This window comes from Artibeus jamaicensis, unplaced genomic scaffold (genome assembly GCF_021234435.1).
Source record: "Artibeus jamaicensis isolate MK-2021 breed Jamaican fruit bat unplaced genomic scaffold, CSHL_Jam_final contig_525, whole genome shotgun sequence".
Taxonomy (NCBI): Eukaryota; Metazoa; Chordata; class Mammalia; order Chiroptera; family Phyllostomidae; genus Artibeus; species Artibeus jamaicensis.
The window spans coordinates 3,706,444-3,728,626 of record NW_026521874.1 but is presented as its reverse complement, the minus strand read 5'-3'; the positions used below and the strand labels follow the sequence as shown (position 1 = coordinate 3,728,626).

General features: G+C 55.6%; 1 protein-coding gene across 2 annotated transcripts in view; it reads left to right on the top strand.

The window, feature by feature from the left end:
* TMEM120B (transmembrane protein 120B) overlaps positions 1 to 21,592 on the top strand; it is a 34,698-nt gene extending 13,106 nt beyond the window's left edge. Inside the window, exons 2-12 of one of the 2 annotated variants that reach the window (XM_037144328.2) lie at positions 801 to 919; positions 2,537 to 2,653; positions 3,353 to 3,412; positions 4,000 to 4,095; positions 9,438 to 9,527; positions 17,051 to 17,116; positions 17,641 to 17,702; positions 18,765 to 18,857; positions 20,102 to 20,166; positions 20,480 to 20,548; positions 20,929 to 21,592. In XM_037144328.2, the coding sequence (XP_037000223.2) occupies positions 801 to 919; positions 2,537 to 2,653; positions 3,353 to 3,412; positions 4,000 to 4,095; positions 9,438 to 9,527; positions 17,051 to 17,116; positions 17,641 to 17,702; positions 18,765 to 18,857; positions 20,102 to 20,166; positions 20,480 to 20,548; positions 20,929 to 21,042 (951 nt within the window). In that variant the 3' untranslated portion in view covers positions 21,043 to 21,592. The other variant, XM_037144338.2, reaches the window with a different exon arrangement.
* Positions 21,593 to 22,183: the final 591 nt, after the last annotated feature.

Genomic DNA, 22,183 nt, shown 5'->3' with positions numbered 1-22,183 from the left:
TTGGTCATTTCCAGGAACGGGGTATTGAGTTCATCGGGGTGACTGTGCCGGGGGGTGGGGACGGTTGGCTTTACAGGAGGAGGCGTGACCTTTTCTTAGCTGACACAGTAAGGGCTCTCTTCACGGCCAGGATTAGCAACCCAGTTCAAGCTGGCCTCAGTGGAAAGGAATTTATGAACTCCTATAACCAAGAGTATTGGACAGTATTCCATTCAGACTTGGTTAGATCCAAGGGCTGAAACGAGGCTATCAGAATTCTGCCTCTTACCATGTCTCAATTCTGTTCCATCCTGTTTGGCGTCATTCTTAGGCAGGCTCTCCCCACTCGGCAGCCCTAAGTGTCCTGCTACCAGGTTAGCAAACCCGGGGGAAAGAGAGCATCTCTAAACCAGTATTTCCAGCAGGGTCCCAGGACTGACTTCCGTTGGCTCATTCAAGCCATGTGTCTGCATCTGAATCAGTCAGTCAGTTGCCAGAGGATTGGAAGGTACCAGGCCCGGATCACATGACCACTCTTGCATGGAGACTGTCGACTCGACTCAAACCATCTGGATTAGGGTTGAAAAGAGGTGGCCCCTCGAAGTCACATTTGGTTGCTGTCACCATTAGGAAGGATGGAACCTGGGCTGGAAAGAAAACAATAGTTGTCCCTTATTAGACAAGGGTGTGCCGTGTTGCTTTCCCCAATTCCAGTCCCAGTCTTCTAAGCCAGTTTTTAGCTGTCAGATTGTGACCTCTGTAGTCATGCCCCCTGACATGAGCAAACTGTGAAAAACGACCTTTCGTGCTCCCTCCCCCAGGAGACGCACAGGATCTACAGGCAGAAGCTGGAGGAGCTGACTGCGCTGCAGACCTCGTGCAGCAGCTCCATCAGCAAGCAGAAGACGCGGCTGAAGACCCTGAAGCGCACGCTCCAGAGGTAGGCGGGGCTGCACGCAGAGCGCCCCTGGTTCTCAGGGTCAGAGATGCAGCTCAAAACTGTCTTGAGCAGAGAATGGAAATTTTGGTGGAAAAAACCTAGGCGTGGCTTCAGGCATCACTGGACCTAGGGCTCAAAGGATGTTTTGGGGATCTGTTTTCTTCCTTTAAATTGTGCGTTCCTGTAGATTGGCTTCACTATGATCTGTCTCAGGTTTGTTGGCCTTGGCACTGATGCTAATGCTTGGCTGCTGGGGGCCGTCCTGTGTGACGTAGAAGGTTTAACAGCATCAGTCCCTCTACCCACTGGATGCCAAAAGGATCCCAGACATTGCCAAGTACCCCCCCGTTGAAAAGCCCTGGGTTCGAAGGTTGACCCCTGAGGTAGGTTCTTACGCTGAGGACCCCTGCTCCAAGAGTGTCTGTGACTTGTTTTTCTAGTTGTGAGAGTTCTGTATCACCTAAGAACAACAGTTCGACCTTGATTAGTTGACTGCTCACACTTTTCAGGCACCTTCCTGTCTGCCCCCCTCCCCATGATCGTCAGGTTGCCCCTTTAGAGCAGTGAGCAGAGCCCCAGTGAACTTTGTGTCCCAGCTTTGTTTGCAAAAGGCGCTTTCTGACCTAAAATGCTTCTCTCTCGTAAGCTTTCCACTTAGTTTGCTTCCCGTGATTAAATCAAAGTCATTTGGAAACAAAAAGGAATAGGAAGAAGAAGAATATTGCTAGTAGATTTCCACTGAGCTCGTACTGTGTGTCACGTGTTATTCTAAATACTTGTTTTTTTTTAATGTTGCTTCATGTCTTTAATTCACCCGTACACAATGACTTACCTTCTGGTTTGCTGAGGCAGTGGGTCAGCCCGCCTTTGCCGCAATGGTGTCTGTGGAAGTGGCTGGTGGTAAAAGCCCCAGCACCGCACTCGTGCGAAGGGCACTCCCGACGGAGGCGGCCGATTTTGCCACTCATCCGTGTCGCAGTGCTTCAGGACAGCCAGCGTAACCTTCGTCCCCTTGTGCTCATTCTTCTTGGGAGCGGTGTCAGACTTTCTGCTTTTCTTAGCCCCACCACGAAGTCTCGACGCACGATGTCGGGTGGGCTCCTTTTGAATGTTGTGGTCAGTCCAAGTACATCCCTCTTCCAGTTGCCTCCAGCCAAGATCAGTCTTTGCTGATGAGGAGGAGTTCCTTCCTTGTCCGAGACCTTGGCCTTCACATTTTCTGTTGTATCTGAGGGTTCAGCCTTGCGAGGGATAGTCTTCCCCGTAAAGGTTTTCACGAAAATCTGCATCTCGGCGGCGATTCCACCGCAGACGGCGGATCCTGGGTACTTTCAATTGCCTTCACTCACTTGTCCCAATGGTATTGTCAAGGAGATAGGCTCGATGTTATCCCTGTTTTTTAGATATGGGAAATAAGGGAGAGAGGTTCAAGGGCACCCATGAGGTCAGAGGGCTAGCAGGGAGCCAGCATCAGACCCAGAGAGTACAGGTGGAGACGTGAGTTTGCAAGAAATACCGAGATGGATGGATGGGACGGCAGTGCCCAGAGCTCCCGGGTTCTTAACTCCAGTCCCAGTGACGCCCCAGCTTCTCCTGCGCCCTCGCCTCTCACCACAGGTACCGGCGCCATGCCAGTCGGGAGGAGGCAGAGCTGGTTCAGCAGATCGATGCCAACATCAAGGAGCGGCAGAACCTCTTCTTCGACATGGAGGCCTACCTGCCCAAGAAGAACGGGTAGGAGCTGGCAACTCACCCCTCGCCCCCAACACTCTGTGCCCTGCTGCAGGCAGACGCCCAGGCCTAGGACACCTGGTCTCTGTGACTCCCGCCTTCCTCTCGGGGCTTGAGGTTGAGGGGGAGGGGCAGAAGTGAGGGCAGGAAAGAGAAGGAGGCTTCCTCACGTGACTCTCCGTGAACACGACAGTGGGTGTCATTGGTGGGGAGGGCGGCAGGTGGGAGCCTCTTGGGGCTGGAAGTGTTTTATTCTTTGATCTGGGTGTGCGTTGCATGGATGTATAAATATGTAAAAACTCATCGTGTTGCATACTTAGGACTTGTGCACTTTTAAAGGCTATGCATTAATTTTAAAAAGAGCCTGCTTTAAATTGACCTAGATATTGTATGTGTGCTTTTACCTTGTTGGCTGGAACTTAGTCACGTGCTCACAGTAGCTGCAAGAGAGGCTGGGAAATAAGGTCTGTAAATCGGCTGAAATGAGGGAAACAGGTCAGTTACGAGTGTCATGTGTCACAGTCCTCCCGCTCTCTGGTTAGTCATTATTTGCACTCGGCGAGAGGCCTGTTGTATTGCTGAGTTTAACATCTTATGTTCTACCTTGGCCGCTCAGTGGTGACTATTAAGTGTGACTATTTTTGGTTGGGGCAGCCGCCAGGGCTCTTGGGGACATGGTGGCCTCACAGTCTTTCCTTCCAGGCTCTACTTGAATCTGGTCCTTGGCAACGTAAACGTGACCCTTCTCAGCAACCAGGCCAAGTGAGTGTCCCACACCCGCACCTGGCTTTACGGAGTCCAGGCATTTTGCTCTTTCAACTCAAACGAGATGGGACCAAGCTAGGATTTTTGCATGAACGAATAAACGTTAGCAGTTGGCACTCTGGCTCTTGGTCTTTCTGGCACTGTCCTCCCCCGTGGGCAGCCCCCAGGGCTAGGTCTCCTTCCTTCCTTCAGGAAGTCTGTATGTCAGGTGGGCGGGACTGCCAGCTCCTTGTGGGAGATGGCTCTGCTCCACCCCATGCCATTGCGCAGACCGTGTTCACCTGTCAGTTTCTAGGAGATGGAGCCCTGGTGTCTCCACAGCAGTAGCTGGTTGAGGGAGGGGCCCCTGTCTCTGCTCCCTGCCCAGCCCCTCACTCCCAGAGCCCTACATCGGGAGTGCAGGGGCGCAGGAAGCCACACCTCGGTCCTCGTTCCCTGGTTAATCATTCAAGGCCGGGTCTTTCCTTTTGCTTGTGGGATGTCAGGGATCTGCTGAGGGCAGGGGTCCTGCCCCCAATATAGTCATATTACTATAAATGTGGTAGAAGTTACGTGACCTTTCCTGGGCGTGTCCGTTGCCTTAGATTTGCCTATAAAGACGAGTATGAGAAGTTCAAGCTTTACCTGACCATCATTCTGCTCCTGGGTGCTGTGGCCTGTCGCTTTGTCCTGTTCTACAGGTAACGCAGCGTGGCGTTGTCGGGGGGCAGTGCTGGGGGTGGAGAGGACCCCATGGGAGAGGGGTCCAGGGTCTCTCCTGTATCCACAGTGTTGCGTGAGGCGAGGCGTGGGTACGGAGGGGCCGTTTCTCATGAGAAATAGCGGTCCCGTCCGCCGCCCACCTGTCCGACAGGGATCCGCTGAACGGCTGCTGGGCAGGCCTTAGAGCGTAGTACAGAGAGAGCCCAGGTTGGCGTAGCCATGCAATGGGATATTATTTGGCTGCAAAAAGAAATAAAGTCCTGACGCAGGCGGCAACACAGGTGAGTCTTGAAAACATTATACACTGGGGCACATGCAGGTTTACAGTTGTGAGTACGCAAAAGTTTCTTTTGTTTTAAAAAATGTTTGATTTTAGAGAGAGGGAAGGGAGGGAGAAGGGAAGGGAGAGAAGCACTGATGTGCGGGAGAAACTTCAACCGGCAGCCTTCCATACACATCCTGACCGGGAAGCGAACCTGCAACCCAGGCACGTGCCCTGCCTGACCAGGAATCGAACTGGTGACCTTTCGGTTTGCAGGATGACGCTCAGCCGAGAGCTACACAGGCCGGGGCCAGAGTTTATTCTTGGATTATTATTTATTAATTATTGTATTATTTTTCACATGAACAACATGTAAGCCCCCTTTTGCCTCACCCTGTATGTTACGTGAAAGACGCTGGTCATCAAAGATCAGATGTTGTATGATTTCGTTTATACGAGATGCGGAGAACAGGCAAACCCACAGAGACTGAAAATAGATCAGTGGCTGCCGGGGCCGAGGGGGGGCGAGATGGGGGCTTGACTGCAAATGGGTGTGGGGTTTCTTCCGGAGTGGTGAGAATGTTCTAGAATTAGATAGTAGTGATAGATGCACAACTCTGTGATACGCAAAAAAAACACATCAAATGTATACTTTAAAAGGGTGAATTTTATGGTCTGAATTGTATCTCAATTACAAAAAGGGAGGAAGAGAGAGAGAGAAAGGGAACAAAAAAAAAAGAAAAGGAAAAAAGGAAGAAGGAAAGAAAGAGACAGGGGCAGATCATTCATGGCCTAGGTTTGATCCTGGCTTTGAGACTGACTGGCTGTTACCACGGGCAAAACCTCAGTCTGCCCGTCTGTAAAACCAGGCGACACCAGTGCCTAACCACAGAGTTGTAGTGACAGTTCAGTGCGTGAACCCTGTGTGCGGAGGGCTCTGCCCAGGGTGTGGCGCCCAGTGGCCCATGGGGAACAGCTGCTGTTGGGCCCGAAGCCGCTCTGCCCCAGGGGGGTTTCCTTCTTCCCCGTGGCCCTGGGTTTTCTACCCTGGGGGAGGCAGCCAAGCACAGCTTGGGCCTTTGGCCTGAGTGTTAAGGGTTTATTTCCTGGCAGGCTCTTGGCTGGGAGTCCACTTGCTGGTCTGGCCACTTGAATGTCCAGACAAAGGCCCTTTTAGACCCTGGGCCCATGCTTGCCTGTAGCCTGGGGCCTGGCCCGGTTCCCTGCAGGGCAAAGGCCCCACCCACACGCCCCTCTGGAAGGGGGTAAAAGTTCTCAGCGAGCAGCCAGGCTCCCTGCCCTGGGACCTCTTGGGCCCTCGACGGGCAGATGTGGGGTGTGTCGTCCAATTCTGAGGCCCCCCGGGGCCTGCGTGTTTCCGTTTTTTCCTACCCCTCTGCGTTCATTTCCAAGGGGTGTCGCCCCACAGCGCCACAGACCCGGTGCCTTAAAACAACGGAAGCAGGTTCTCTCTCGCCTGGAGGCCAGGGTCCGAAATCAGGGTGTCGGCCGGCTGGGCTGCCTCCGAAGGCGGGGGTTCTCCCCCGCCTCTCCCAGTGTCGCTGGTTGTCCTTGGTGCTGCTCGGCTCAGAGCTGTTTCGTTCTAGTCTCTGCCTCTCTGGCCTCAGTCTTGCCCTGCGGCCTCCTTCCCTGTGTGTCCCTGTGTCTCTCTCACGACCTTCTTACGAGGACACCAGTCATTGGATCCAGGGCCCACCCTAATCCAGTGTGATCCCATCCTAACTAACCACGCCGACAAAGAGCCCAGTTCCCAGTAGGGTCCTGTTCGCGTCCTTGGTGAATGTGGATTATGGGAGGGGACGCTGTTCAACCCAGTGCACCTTCTGTGGGTTAGAAATAGGGCAGAGGGCTGGGCAGGCCGCTCATCTCTGTCCCCACGGGGAAGCCAGCCCTGCTGCTTAACCTCGGACACATAACCTGACCTCACCCCAGTGTCCACCTGGCAGGATGGTTGTGAAGACCAGACAGTTACACCTGTCACGTCCGGACTAGTGCCCGGCACGCGAGCGCTGTCTGGCGGCAGCAGTCGTCGTTGCTGCCGTCATTGGTGCTAAGGCCCGGCAGGCAGGGGCAAGATCACAGCTTAATATCCTGAGCATCCTGAGTGTCCAGGAAGCAGGCGTTTCTTCCCTTACGTTGCCCCCTCTCGATCATTTCCTTCCTCGGTGCCCCACCCCAAGGCCCTTCCCTGGTGCCCCTGAGTCTGCAGCCGGGCACGGCCCAAGTCCTTCAGAGCGAGGGGCTCTACGTCCAGCTCTGCCACTCACTAGGTCAGCACTCAGTGTTGGGGACTTGCAGCTACTGGGCTGGCCTTGGATGACCTTGGAGAGGCTTGAGTGATGAGGCCGGAGAGCGTGAGGCCTCCTTCGGCTGCCTCCAAGCCCAGGTCACCCTCTGTCGGGATCTGCTTTTGAAGCAGGCGGGGAAGAGGGGGTCGGAGTTCAGCTTGGGATGGGTGGGCTTGGGTTCGAATCTCACCCCAGTGCTTATTAGCTGTGTGATCCTGAGCAATTCACTCCCCTTCTCTGAACCTCAGTTTCCTCATCTGTTAAATGGGAAGTGGTACAGTCTTAGTTTGGGTTCCCCCAGAAAAGATTCCCAAGACAAGCATTCGAATGCCAGTATTTTGTTTAGGAAGTGATCCTAAGAAATGCTGGTGGGGGGATGGGAAACGAGACAAGGAGAGGGCGTCCCACAGCACGTGGAACTCAGTGCTTCTGGGGAGTGGGGTGGGGCGGTGGGGGACAGTGTGGAACATGCCTCCCTTATCCCCCCGGAGGGGTGAGGGAGCAGGGGCATTGAGCTCCAGCTGCAGCCAGTTGGGGGAGTTGAGGGCCCCTCCCAGAGGGGGTCACCCCCTCTGCTGTCCTCCTCGGCCCCTCACACCAGCATGGGGAGCGCAGGGGCCTGAGAAGGCCCTCAGGTTATGCCAAGAAGAAGTCGCAGGTCCTGGCTGCTGAAGCCACAGACAGGCACAGGTGTGTAAGCACACCCACTACAGGAACCAGTCCCGTCGGACTGGTAGCGTTTCCAGAAAGCTCGTCCTTATAAAGTTCCTGCACCATTGCAGGTTCCCAACAGGCAGTGCTGGCCTGGTGTGGCGGGCTGAATAACGGCCCCCAGAGACGTGCGCGTTCTAATCCCCAGAACGTGAGAATATGTTACTTTACAGGGCAGGAGGACTTCGCAGAGGGAGTAAGTCAGGACCTAGAGATGGAGAGGAGACCCTGGCTTAGCCGGTGGGGCCCAGGTCGTCACAGGCGGCCTTGTGAGAGAGGGTCAGAGCCACGGAGGGGGCGTGACGGCAGAAGCAGAGGTCAGAGCCGTGTGGGGCCACGAGACCAGGAGTGCGTCCTGCCTCCTGAAGCCGGCCTGTCCTCTGTCCAGGAGGCGCACATACCCTGTTTCAGACCCTGACCTCCGAACTTCAGAGAATAGATGAGCCCACCTGTTAGAGCAGCAGCAGCAACTCAGACCATCGGCAGAGCAGACGGAGGCTGCACTTCAAGCATCTTGGGGCCTTAAAACCATTTTTGCTTCTCTTTTTACTGACAACACAGAGGAGGGACCAGTGAAAAATACCCCTGGTAACTGAGACTTGATCATGGGCCTGTCTCTTGCCTGAGCTCAGAAGTCAGGATCTAAGTGACTCTGCACCCTGGGGGGCCTGTCCCCACCCCCGTCTCACCTCCAAGTCAGGCAGGCCTTTGAGTTTCTCGAAGTTCTGCGTCTGAGACTCATTTGTTCGACCCCGGGCTCCTTGTGGTGCTTCCAGAGTTATAATGGGGAACATGCGCAGTTCTTTCCTGGGCTGCAGGTGCCGCTCCGAGCACTTCCTTGGGCCCGGCGCATGCTCGAGGCAGCCTGCATGCGGGGAGGCGCTGTCTCTCTCCCCGTTGAGCAGGTGGGGGCCGTGGGGAAGAATCACTAACTTGTCCCTGGTTCTCCAGCTGGGAAGAGGCAGAGTCTGGATTCAAACTCAGGCCCTGGGTTTTCAGAGTCTGATCTTAACCCTCCTGAGACCGCCTTCATAGGCCACGGTCAACAGGCTTGGGCTGAGAGTCTGTCGTCTGCGACCACAGAAAGGTCACCTCCCAACATCTTTTATTGTTGGTAAAGTCGAGTCTTCCTTCCATTCCCCCCTCCCCCAGGGCATTGTAGTCCTGGGGGAAGCTCTCCCAGGTCTGGGATAGACACGAAGAGGGTGGGGGTGGGGTTCCCCCCTAGTCATTTCTGTCCTGAAGGGCTCTGTGTGACACTGGGGGGCACCAAGGTGCTTCCCCTTCAGGGTCAAAGACACAGCCTTGGTTGAGGTCGCACCAGAGAGACCGGCCATGGGTCGGGGGTACTTGTGTGTTGAGGGCTGTCTCCCAGGACCCTTCACCTGGGAAAGCTCATGGAGGGGACCAGTCTTCCTATTTTACAGACGGAAAAGCTGAGGCCAGGCGGGTCTCTGACAGGGCCACACAGAGCGTGCCTGCCAGCCCTGCACTCTGACCAGGGCTCCGCACGGCCCCAGCTGCCCGCTGTCCCCCTCCGAGGCCTGCTCCGGGCTGTGGTCACTGTACGGGAGGCAGGGACTTCTTACGTTCTTCTTACAGACAATTCAGGCCGTAAACCTTATTTTGTATGTGCAGCCAAACTTACAGCTGGTTTAAGGGGACAGTGGCAGTTTATACTGTGACACTGCAGACGGTTTTAAGTAGCACGTTAGGTTTCTTGCTGCAAGTCCCTCTGTCACCACCCCACCAGAAACTTCGTATTTCGAAGGGAGACAGTCTGCGTGGGCTGGGTGGTCAGGGCAGGAGCCTCAGGGCACGGAGGATTCTGGTGGAAGGGTGAGGAGGGGTGAGCATTCCCGGTGCAGGGAAGACACCTGAGAGGCCAGGCCCGCCCTGCCTTCCTGGGCGTCGGGGGTTCCAGGGGCTTGTTGGGGCGGCGGCCCTGGGCCTGGCCCGCTGTTCTGTTGTGGTGGGGCTGGGCCAGCCACCTGGTTCTCACACCTGCTCCCCGCCCGGGGCTGTTTCTCTACACCAGGGTAACGGACGAAGTCTTTAACTTCCTGCTCGTGTGGTATTACTGCACCCTGACAATCCGGGAGAGTATTCTCATCAGCAATGGCTCAAGGTAATTGGAGGTCTGACTTTGGGGGGCTCCAGGACAGTCCAGACCCAGGGAGGAGGGACGTGCGTCTACTCCAGCGGCAGCGTCACTTGTGTGGTCAGTTTCTTGTTCACAAGAAACCCTGACTCACGTAGGCTCAACATAACTGACATTTCTTTTCTCATATCAAGAAATGGATCCTTTGGGGCTGACCTCAGGTAAGGCTTAATCCAGGCGGTCAGACAGTGTTGTCAGGACCCAGGTTCTCTCTGTCTCTCACCCCTGCCTTCCACAGCGTTGCCTGTTCTCAGGTTCCATGTAGGGGTATCTGCCAACTCCAAGCTCACGTTTTTATTTCTAGCTTTCCCTGCAAAATAGGGCACATTCCTCTCTTCCGAGAGTCTCACTGGGCCTTTCCCCATTGGTGTTTGTTAGACCACATGCCCATCTCTGAACCAGTCACTGTAGCTAGAGAACATACTGCTACAGTGATTGGCTGGGCTTCAGCCTTGTGCCCACCCCTATGGTTGTCACTGGAAGCCTAGAAGTTGAGTGTCAGGGTGGGACTGGTCCCCCAGAGGAAAATTGGGATATTGTCCCTAGAAGGATGAGTGGATTCTGGGGACAACAGTGTTGGTCCCTTACAGGGTGATAAGGGTCCCAGGACTCAGTTGAGAGCCACGCTTGCCACTTGCAGGACCCATTTTCTGTAGTTCTGGTTCCTTTTTGGGGCGGCCATTTGAACCTTTGCACATCACTCTTGTCCCTTCCCGAAACAAGAAGTTAGCACCTTTCCAACCACCCCCCTTTCTCCCTGTGGAGACTAGTAAGGAACAACCCATTATTTGGGGGCCTCTGCCAAACCCCCAAATAATTTGCCACCCTCTCCCTTTTCTGCCCAGCGATCTCTCAGGGCAGACCTCTGCTCTGCCGGGCCTTACCCTGAATGCACAGCCTGGAGGTAAGGGCCAGGGAATGGCAGTTCTCAGGTGCGCGGTCCTGTGGCCCGTAGCCTCTGAGAGGAGATCAGTGTTTCTCAGGCCGCACCCGTTCCTGTCCTGTCCCCGCCATCTTTGTCATGTCCTGTACCTCCTGGGGGACGATTTCCCCACCCTTCAAATCAACCATCTCTTTCTCTCCCTGTGTTTTTTTTTAAATTAATTATTTATTTATTTTTAGAGAGAGGGGAAGGGAAGGAGAGAGTGGGAGAGAAACATCAATGTGTGGTTGCCCCTCATGTGTCCCCTGCTGGGAACTGGCCTGCAACCCAGGCATGTGCCCTGACTGGGAATCAAACCGGCAACCCTTTGCTTCACAGGCCCATGCTCAATCCACTGAGCTACACCAGCCAGGGCTCTCTCCCTGTTGTTGTTGTTTTTTCCTTAAATATGTATTTATTTTAAGAGGAAACTTTGTTTCACCATATTACATGGAAAACCAGCATGAATTGCAGGAAAAAGGAAGTAGTATAAAAACACAGCTTTGTTTCCATTGTCTAATTCACCGAAGACTCCGGCCCGAGGCCTGCAGTCTCTCCTGTGTGTGTCCACGTGTAGAGTGGGAGACAGGCTGATCTCGAGAGGCGTTAAAAATGAGGTACTAGCGTCTCACCCAGACTCAATCCTTGACTTAATCAGGGGAATGGAGAGAGAATGTGGTGTCCTCTATAGTTACACTCGAGTGTCATATAAAACTTGGCAACACACGCCCCAGGCTTTGGGAAACACTGAATTAGAAAATCTTATTCCATAAGTAACATTCATGACTTTCCTTAATTTTAGTGAGTAGTATCTTTCTGCTTTGGGGAGGGTAGCAAGGTAGTGTATAGAGGGGCAGTGAGGCCTGGGCATTTGGCAAGTTATCCCGGTTACTAATTCTCTCCCTGCGCTGTGGGCTCGCTGTCGGCCTGGGGGTTTCGTCCTCCTGATGGACTCAGTTAAGAGGGGTCCAGGGCATGCTGGGTCTCTAATGGCCACTGACACTTTAGTAAAAGTTACTCCAGTCAGCTCTTTTTCTAGGATGCTGAGCTGTGGATAGGGGTGGGGGGGGTAGCAGAGAGACGGAAGCAGGACTGAGTGCAGGTGCCTGTAAGTGTGGGCACACCAGGAAATTGGGAGGGGCATAGAGGGAGGGAGTGGGGCTCCAAAGCCAAGCGTTATTTGCCTAACGCATTAGCAGGGGCTTTTCCAGAGCCCGCGCTCTGCCCGGACAGCAGGAAGTGTTGTCATTGAGTGTGTGTTGCAGGGCTTTGTGGGTGGGTCCCCTCTGTTCCTCTCCATCATTCTTTGCAATGTTTATCGAGCATCTCTTGGCTGTAGGACACTGAGCTAGCTAGGGACTCCAAGGTAGCTCACACTCTGGTGCCTTTTGGGGGCATTCGTAGAGTGTTTTGAAAGGCCCATTCATGGCACATGTCACTCAGGAATCTCCCGTTGTGATGGCATCACTCCTCCAGGCCTGTGCTGTACCACCGGGACCTGGGCAGGGGTCTGGATGCCGCGTTCGTGGGGAGTCTGGAATGGGAGTGGTGGGCCCAGCCCGGTGCCTCATCTTTTGGAATGACTGCGGGAGCAGTGGCCAGATCTGGGTGACCAAACCTGGTGACTGACTCATCCTCGACATGTTATCCTCCATCCTGCCCAGCTCCTCCTCGAGCTGATTTCTCTGGGAAGCGGGCAAGGGAGACCGATGCCTTGGAGGGTTTCCCTCACACTGGGCCCTCTCCAGGGAAGAGCTAGGAAACCAGCAGCTAGGAGAGCATAGTGAGGGGGAGGTTGGGGTCCAAGTTGGAATGAACTCTACCTTTCTCTTCGCTGAAGCGTCCCAGGGCCCACTCAGGAGCTCAGTGTTGCCACCCAGCGAATGCCCCATGGTTTGTCTAAATGAATTCAGCTTGAGCTCTGCAGTCAGTCGGGGCCCTCGGCGCCATGCCGGTGTTCTCAGGACAGGTGCACTTGAGCCATGTGGGCTTCCTGGAGTCTTGGTGTCCTGTCTTGGTCTGACTGAGCCTCTTTCATTCTGTTCCCCATTGCACTTGAGACCTGAGTTTCGGGCATGGTCAGGGAAGCAAGCCTAGAGAGGTGGGGGAGGAGGGGGACTCCCCCATTTCGGGATGGAGCCACCCTTTCTTTGTGTCTCATGGGTCCCATGTGAGAAGCAGCTCATTAGCTTGGTTCAGGCAACAAGCAACTCAACTTACCTTGCAGATTTTGCAGGTGATGGAAAACCACCTGATAGGAGTAAACATAAAAGGGATTTATGGGAGCATATAAATAGTTCTGAAAGGTAAAAGGGCTCAGTGTGAACAGATCCCCCTCCTTCTCCCTCTTCTGCTACCCCTGGAACCTGCTCCCAGCAGCCTAGGTCAGCATCCCACTGGATCAGAAACGCCATAGCTCTTGCCTTCACAAATGTAGCTGTAATCTTGAGACAGACTTCTGATTGGCTAGGCTTGGGTCACATGCTCATCCCTGAGCCAATCTCTGTGACTGGAGTGATACAGAGCCCTGACTGGCTCTGGGTCATGTGCCCAGGTATATTACTCAGCTCCACCCGGCCATCCAGACTGGGTGTAGGGGCGAGCTGGTTCTCAGAAAGAAAGCTGAGGCCTGGAACCAGCATGGGGGTGATTGACAGGCAGGCAAAACAGCAGATGTCTCCTGCAGTTAGCTCTGGGCCAGAATAAGTAATAAATCAGGGATCATACTCGTTTTCCTGGCTAGCCAGCCCATGGGCACGTGGCTCTAACAAGCTTTTACAGGGACCATTCCTGGGATGCTGAGGCGTAGTGGTGGCAGGCAAGGGACGGATGCTCGGTGTAGAAGCCATTCCGCCAACTACCCGGATTACCCAAAGCGCAAAGCCAGGAACGGCCGGGGCATGAATGGTGACTGGTGCACGTGCGTCTTGTGCGTGTGCGCAGACGTGGCCAAGGCGCCCTGCGGGGAGGGCCGGGGTCTTCTTGGGCACCTTCCTGGGCACCATCCCCAGCTGCCAGGCCTTGCCGTCCCTGCCGTCCGGCAGGGGTGCCACACTCTTCCTCGGGTAGCTCCCGTCTGCTCGTGAAGAGGCTGCCGAAAACAGGCCCTGCCTAAAAACATTTCTGTCTAAAACAGGCCCAGACTGCCCCTGGGTGCAGGTTTCCTTTTGGGGTGACAAACGTGTCCTAAAACTGATTGTGGTTACAGTTGCACAGCTCTGGGAGTCTGTGTATTTTTAAAGATTTTGTTTATTTATTTTTAGAGAGAGGGGAAGGGAGGGAGGAAGGGGAGAGGGAGAGAAACATCGGTTGGCTGCCTCTCACACATCCCCAGCCAGGGACCTGGCCTGCAACCCAGGCATGTGCCCTGACTGGGTTTCAAACTGGTGACCTTTCCGTTTGTAGTGTGGCACTCAGTCCACTGAGCCAGGGCTGTGAATGTGTATTTTAAATGAGTGAACTGTATGATATCTGAATTACATCACAATAAAAATGTTATATATAGCCCTGACTGGTGTAGCTCAGTGGATTGAGCACGGGCCCGCGAACCACATGATTGCGGTTCGATTCCCAGTCAGGGCACATGCCTGGGTTGCAGGCCAGTTCCCAGCAGGGGACACATGAGAGGCAACCATACATTGATATTTCTCTCCCTCTCTCCTTCCCTTCCCCTCTAAAGAAAAATAAATAAAATCTTTTTAAAAATGTTATATAAACACATGCATAAAACTTGCCCAGAGCCCTGGGGTGTGCAGGTGGACGATGGGGCTGGGGAAGAAGTGACTTCCAGCCACTCCCAGTGCCACGGAGCTGTGTTTATTGGTGGCAGCTGTCACTGCTGGGCTCTGTGCACAGCACGCTGTGGAGTTAGAAGCTGCTGCTCAGCCGAGCTTGTCGCCCAGAACCTGTGTCCACTCAGGAGAGTGGATGTAGCACAAAGGGGCCTGGACTTGCGGAGACCCCAGGCCTTGTGTGTGGCTTTGCAGAGACCTGGGAAGGTTCCGGCGAGGCTTCCTGGGTGCTCTTCAAGCTAAAAGTCTGAGGACGTGGCCACCAGGCTTTTCTATCAGAAAATCAGTGCCCGGGCCTGACAGAGCCCGACAGACAGGGCAGGGTCAGGAGGAGGGAGAAGGAACCAAGAAGTAAGTGGACGTCTTATCTCATCCCACGGGCTCTCGTGGCGCCTGCAACCGGCTCCCGTCCCCTCTCTGCTGGTGGCCTGCAGACCAGCTATGGCTTTCACCAGCTGCACCTCCTGTGCACATCTTTATTCATGTCAACATTTATGTAGTTCCTACTGTTTACCTGGTGCTGTGAGTGCTGGGAATAAAGGAAGAAGCCTTGTCCATCACCATAACCCTTGAGGAACCCTCAGGCCGTCGTCTGCCCGCCTTGTGTACGTCCAGAACTATCAGGGCTGCACGGAGATGGAGGGATGAGGAAGGGCCAGTCCCCACTCTCAGGATGTCTCCGTTCTGGCGGCGGTTGGGGGGGGTGCATTTCAAATCACCCAAACCCACAGATAAGGAAATGCAAATGGAAACCTCAGTGACACCATTTTTCACCCAATAAGTTGGGCAGAAATTTTTAAATTTTGTATCAGGCCTTGGTGAGGGTTTGGGGACCCCAATGCCCCCCCCTACAGCCGACGGGAGTGTCAGTTGGGATAGTGATTTTGGAAGATGCTTTGACAAGTAACGCACACACCCTCTGAGCCAACCATCCCACTTCTTGGAGAAACCGGCACCACACGAGGGGACTCCCAGAGGCATGTCTTGGCAGCATCGAGGGCGATAGTGACTGTTGAGGAACAGCCGAGCAGACTCTGGCACAGCGACACCCTGAAATGTCACGTGGCGTTTCAGACACTAGCAACCGCCCTGAAGGTACTAGCCTGGAAATCCAGGGGGGAAGGCCAGTTGCGGGACGACGGAAGTCTGACCTGGCAGTGCATCCCCCAAACCAGCGGATCCTGGGCTCCTCCTCGTGAGCAGCAGCGCCCGGAACCCCATCTTCTCACGGGGCCCCATGGCAGAGAGAGCGAGAGAGATGGTTTGTTCTGGAGGGACGTAGCTGGATTACACCTACAGATGCCTCTGCTGCTCAGTCCTTGGGGGGAAGGACCCTGGCTCCTCCCAGGCTGCCTTTGGCAAAGCACCTCCCTGCCACGTGGTGTTCAGGTAACTGAGCTCCCAGAGAGGGGCTGGGGAAGGCCAGCTGAGGCCTGAGACAAACTCAGGGACTTTGAAGGGCAAAGGTGTTTGGGTGCAGCATTCCTCCTGGGCCGCCCCCAGCACCGAGGAGGGGTGGCAACCAGGGTCCCTCCCCTGCTGCGGAGTGAGGGCCTTGAGCTTGGGGAACGCCGGGTTCTGACAGCAGAGTTCCCCCAGCCTCTAGACTGGACGAGTGAAGCCCAGGATTGGGCAAGGGCCGGCTGTCGATGGAGCAGCTGACGCGTCGGCGCGTGGGGCCCCCTGGGAACAGCTGCGTCTGAGGTGCTGTGATGCTGTGTGGGCGGTCCGTCACTCCTCCGTTTCTGTCCGGGGTAATGCAGGTGGCTGCTGCTGTGTGTAAATGTGCGTGCGTGTGTGCATGTGTGTGTGTGTGTGTGGTCTGTGTCTATTCAACACACTTACTGAGCTCCTGCCCTGAGCAGGGGCGTCACTGAAGCACATTGACAAGACCCCTGCTCTTCAGGGATTGATGTCTGAGTGGAGGAGGGTGTTCAGAACACAAATGAGGAAAAATAATCATCTCAGACACTGGTGAGCACCATGGAGAAGGTGAAACAGGATAATGTGGTCCAGAGTGGGCTGTCTGGCTGATTTAGATAAGAGGGTCAGGGAAGGTCTTGGAGGAGGTGACAGGCAAACTTGAATTTGGACCAGGAGCCAGACAGGCCACGGCCTGGGAGCAGAGAGAACAGCAAGTACAGAGGCTCTGCTGGTCAGCTCGGCCACCACCCTGACAAGACACAGAGTGGGCAGCGCACACAGCAGAAGTTCTGGAGTCTGGAAGGCCAAGGCCAAGGGCCCAGCGGGGTGGGTTTCTCCTGAGGCTGCCTTGGCTTGCAGACAGCCCCTGCGTCCTCACGGGGCCTTTTCTTCATGAGCACACACACTCCTCTTGTGTCTCCACTTCTTATAAGGACACTGGTGTTCTTGGATGGGGGCCCATCCTCATGACCTCATTCAGCCTTAGTGACCTGTTTAAAGGCCCCGTCTCTGAGTACAGTCACATGGGGGACTGGGGCTTCAATCCAGGTGTTTGGGACCGCACTACTGAGCCCGGCCCAGGTCAGATGGAGAGGTAGAGTGGTTCAAGGAGGAGAGGAAGGGAGGTGGGGCTTGCAGTGGGGGTGAGGTTGGGGCTGCGTCCTCCGGGCAGCTGGAAGCCACAGGGGCCATGTGTTTCTGTGGGTCTCATGGCTCCTGGCTGAGGGCTCGTGGGTGGGTGTGCGTGTCCGTAGGACAGGGAGAAGGGGAGCCCCCTCTCGCAGGCTGGGAAGCTGGGAGGCGCCTGTGTTTCTCTTCCTGCCTGAGCTTTCCCTTCCCTCGTTCTCCCCGAGAATTAAAGGCTGGTGGGTGTCTCACCACTACGTGTCCACGTTCCTGTCCGGAGTGATGCTGACCTGGTGAGTGTGTCCTGCCCCGTTCCCCAGCCTCCGCTGGCCCTCCTCAGGTAGCGGCAAATGGGGACTGGTGGTGAGCGAGGGGCCCAGATGGCTCTCGAAGGCCTTGACCCGGGCCAACTTTGGAGCCAAGAAGGGAAGTGGAGCTTACAGCTGGGCCGTGGGGAGTTTTTCCTGGAAATGCGCCCTCTGCCCTCTGTCTGGGGCAGGGGTGACAGGGAGCAGGCTGGACGCAGCAGCTCGGGGTGGGGCTGCGGCACCAGAGTCTAGCGGGGAGTGGGGAGGGAACCCTTGGGCACTTAGGTTTCAAAACTCCACGGGCTGCCCTGGTTCTCGAAGGGACTCACAGCCAGGAGGGAAGTGCCTGGGCCCAGCCCCAAGGGCACTGGTGGTGAAGGAGGGTAGAAATCGGGGGGCTTCGGCTTCCTCGTGGAACCTTTTCTCCCCTCTCAGTTGGAACAGCACAGGACACGAATGCCTTCATTTCTCAGCACACCTCACCTTGGCGTTTCCCTCCTTCTCTGCAGGCCTAACGGACTGATTTATCAGAAGTTCCGAAATCAGTTTCTAGCGTTTTCCATTTTTCAGAGTGAGTGACTCTTGCCTAGATTCAGGGGAGGGGGCACTTGGTCTTCTAGGAGGCCACGTCCCTGTTGGGGGGGGCGTGCCCTTCCTGGAAGAGGGAGGGGACTGGGGGAGGTCTCTACCCGGCCTGGGGCAGGGGGAGGCCAGGAATCCGGGACAGAGCTGTCTGCCCCCACCATCAACTCCGCGCCTTCAGCTCCGCCCCCAGCCCCCCTCACTGCCTTTCCTTCCTGGGGCCAGGCCAGACCACCCGGATCTCTGGGAGCCCGGGGGTGTGGGGGGCACTAACTTTGTTCCCCTCAAAGTGGAAACAAGCTCCTTTTCTCACTTACAAACGACAGTGCACTGGGCCCAGGGCTCGGGCTGCTTCCAGGAGTGGGGTGTGGGTGGGGGGAGACAGGCAGAGTTTTACTTTTTCGCCTATGCCTGTGCGTTCCCTTTAAATTTTATATCGTGTACGTACTGCCGATTCAAAAAAATACAGCTTAATTTTTTAAGTAAAATCTTGCTTACAAACAAGTACAAATACATAAAGCCGAGAATGGAAATCACGTACAGTCTCACTCCAAGGGGCGATGCTGTTAGTAGGTCTGTGACCTTTAACGTGTTCACACACACACACGTGTGCACCGCACTGTGTGCAGTCGCAGCCGTGGGACCCCTCTGCATGTGTAGTTTTGACTGTAACCTGGGTCTTGAATAGTTGCCCTGGGCGTTTTTCCACGTCAGTAAAAGTATCACATTGTATGGGATCCCCTGGGCATTGCACACAGCTCCCAGTGTGGTGCGCGGTCCAACAAGCATCTTTTGAGTGCCTACTGCGTGCCGAGGGAAGCTCTAGAAGTTTCTAGTCAAGCTGGGGCTTCCTTGGGAACTCGGATATCCCGAGTTCTTTCCATATTCTGGAGGATGGATAAAGTGGATGCAGACCACAGGGAGCGCACGCGCGCGTGCTGGGGTGGGAGAGGGTTGTCCCCAGAGTGCCCCCTGCCGTCTGGGCAGGGCAGCCCTGCCCCCTGCGGTGGAGGGGCCCCTCCATCCTCCGGGCGCTGTGCTCCCCCTGCAGGCTGTGTGCAGTTCCTGCAGTACTATTACCAGAGGGGCTGCCTCTACCGGCTGCGGGCTCTGGGCGAGAGGAATCATCTGGACCTCACGGTGGGTGAGTAGCGGCCTGAGGAGCGGAGGGACAAGTGCGGGCCCGGCCAGGTCCCCCAGACCTCGCCTCTGACTCCCCGCAGTGGGAGCACATGCCAGGAAGGACATACAAAACAAGACCAGCCACACGCAGAACCAGAGCTGCCGGCTCCTGCCCGGGTTGCTTTTCATAATTCACCATGGATTCTGCTTCAGCCAAGGGCAAGACCGGCTGTCTGCCTCCCAGTGCTGGCTTCTCTCTTATCCTTTCCATGTTTATTTTATAAAAAATGTTTACTTACTGATTTACAGGGAGAGGAAGAGAGAAAGAGAAATAACGGTTTTGTTGTCCCACTTATTTATGCATTCATTGGTTGATTCTTGTATGTGCCCTGACTGGGGATTGAACCTGGAACCTGGACGTATTGGAACTGTGCTCTAACCAACTGAGCTTCCTGGCCAGGACCTCGCATCATTTTTAAATGTCTATTTTTTGTCTGTGCTTTCTAACACACATAATGTCAGCCTAGTGTTACACATATACTTGTATATACATTGGGAGTGTATGTGTAAGTTTTTAACTCAGGGACAGGTGCTTAATAAGAAAAGCCTGGAGACTTTTCATCTAAATTTTTAGGAGAAACTTTAAAATATATATATTTAGTTTACTTATTTTTAGAGAGAGGGGAAAGGAGGGAGAAAGAGAGGGAGAGAAACATTGATTGGTTGCCTTGTACACACCCCAACCAGAGACTGAACCTGCAGCCAAGACACATGCCCTCACCGGGAATCAAACCGGCAACCTTTCGGTTTGTGGGGTGAGGCCCCAACCAACTGAGCCGCACTGGCCAGGTGCAGGGGACGCTAGTTTTAATAAATCTCTGCTGTCTTTTAAGATGGTCATTTTTACCGGATTGCTCTGCAGAGTAGGCCCTTCTTTGTCAAGACTCAGTTGCAGTGGTGCATTCCAACGTCCACTGTAAAAATGCAAATGAAAGAAATGATGGAAAACACACTGCCTGGCACATCAGCATTCCGTACGCGTGGTCGGGCCTGCTCAGTTCACGGCAGCTTGAGCCGTCAGGTCCGGTGGCAGGTGTTCTGCACATTCTCGGGGTCATTTTCACAGTGAGCGCTCGAGTTCCCGGAGGAGGCGACCTGTGTGTGTTTGTGGGTAGCCGGCATGGCTGAGCAGTGGGCGCTTGGTGGGCCGTGGGGGCCACCAAAGCCCTTCACATGGGCCCTTCGCTCCCTCCCCGCTCTCCGCAGAAGGATTCCAGTCCTGGATGTGGCGGGGGCTCACCTTCCTCTTGCCTTTCCTGTTCTGTGGCCACGTGAGTACCCCTGGAGTTTGTGGATATGCCCTATTCTGGGCTGACCCCCAAGAACAGAAGGTCTGCAGGCCTGTCCCCCATTCACCAGCCATCCCCGGGCTGGGCCTCGTGGGGTCCTGGGGCTGTGGCAGCCCCTGAGTCTGGGGAGGCCTCAGGCTACTCTGGCTTCAGGTACCCCAGTTCCATTGGGAGTTTTCAGTATCTCAGGGCAGTTGATACCAGAAGCTGGGGGACCTGGCGCATCTCCCGGGCTCTCCCTTGAGGGTGCCTGGGGCACTGGTAGCTGAGCGGCGCCTGCCCCCACTCCCTGCAGTTCTGGCAGCTGTATAACGCGGTCACGCTGTTCGAGCTCTCCAGCCACGAGGAATGCAGAGAATGGCAGGTATGGTGTGTGTGTGTGTGCTTGCGTGTGTGCGGTGGTGTTGAGCTGCGGGGGTCCTGGGGAAGGCTGGGCCGGCTTGGGGAAAGTGCTTTCCTTAGCCATCCCCTTGGCTCTCCTCCATGGGGCCCAGACCTCTCTGCTCCTGGGAACTGGGAGACCATGGGAGGAGATTTGGGAGGCCAGGGAGCCCCTCAGTGAGCTCCCCAGGACTCTGCCTGACCCTCTCTCTGACTTCTGCAGGCAAAACCCTGAAGGTCGTGGGTAGCTTGTGCTAAGGGGGTGCTGCGGTCCGGGGGTGGGGTGGAACGTCGTCAGCAGGGGGCGCTGATCACAGCTGGCACGGCCTCCCCCTCTTTCCCGTCCTGACGTGGCCCCACCAGGTGTTCGTGCTGGCACTCACGTTCCTGGTCCTCTTCCTGGGCAATTTCCTGACCACACTCAAAGTCGTGCACACCAAACTCCAGAAGAACAGGAGCAAGGCCAAGAAGCCGTGAGCCTCGGGACCGCGCCCTGGAGCCCCGGACTCGGAGACTGCAGGGGTCTCCGTCGGCACCCCGCTGCCGACTTCCTCCCCAGCAGTGCAGTGGCCACTGGCAGCAGTTACCTCAAGGGCCAGCAGCCTTGTGGGGAGCAGGCCGGGGCCTGGACCCCGGCAGGACGAGAGGAATGTGACTCCAGCCTGTGCTCACAGTATTAGCCGCCCCACCCTCCCTATTTATGACGTATTTAATGTGGGTCCTTCCTAGGACCCTCGCCTTCCCCAGCTGCCCCTGGCCAGACTGGGTGGGCTTCCTGGGAGAAGGCTAAGCCTCAGGGAGCCCCTCTGTCCCCACTCCCATCATTTGAGCCCCTCAGGTGGGGTGTGGATATGCCTCCTGGGGGTAGACTTATGACCTGTTACTTACAGAGCCCCAGCTGGGGCGGAAGGAAGCCCCTGGTCCCGTGGCGCCTCCCTCCCCAGGCTCACGGTTCTGCTGTAATAAGCTCCCGCCTCCTCCCGGCCTCCATTTCTGTGGGCCGGCATTTAAGTGCTCTGAGAACCACTGTCTGTCTGTGCCTTGTGCTGTTTGTGCTTCCCCAGCCCCCCTGACTGCTGGCCACTTGGGGAGAGTGGCCCTCCCTCCCCGAGGTTGGGGTTCTTGGCCCCTGGAGCAGCTGAGGGTGGGTGGGCCTCAGTGGGAGGGTTTTCTGAAGGTGGCCACCAGAGGGCGCCCCGGCCCTGCAGCATTTGGGTGATTTGAGCTTGTTCTTGGACTAAGTTTGGCTCTGCTCTTGGGGGCTTCCTGACCCTCACTTCAGCCCTTCCCGAATTCTCACAGTGAGGACTCAGGGAATGAGACCCAGACCCTCGGCTTCAGCCAGCACAAAAGGCCCCCAACCTGCACGGCCCTCCCTTCTTCACCTGAAGGTTCTAGAAAGTGGGGGGAGTCTGAACCACCTCACGTTCAGGAGGCCGCCAGGGCCGTAGACCCTGTATTCGCGGAGGGGGAGGAGCGAACAGGTTTGGGCGTTTCCCACGCCTGAGCCTCAGCTGCCCTTAACGACGTCCATGCAAACCCTCGTGAACCAGAGTTCACAGCTGGTTTTCACCGCCATGTTTTGGCCCTCAAAGGGATTTGCTTTTTCTTTAATTGG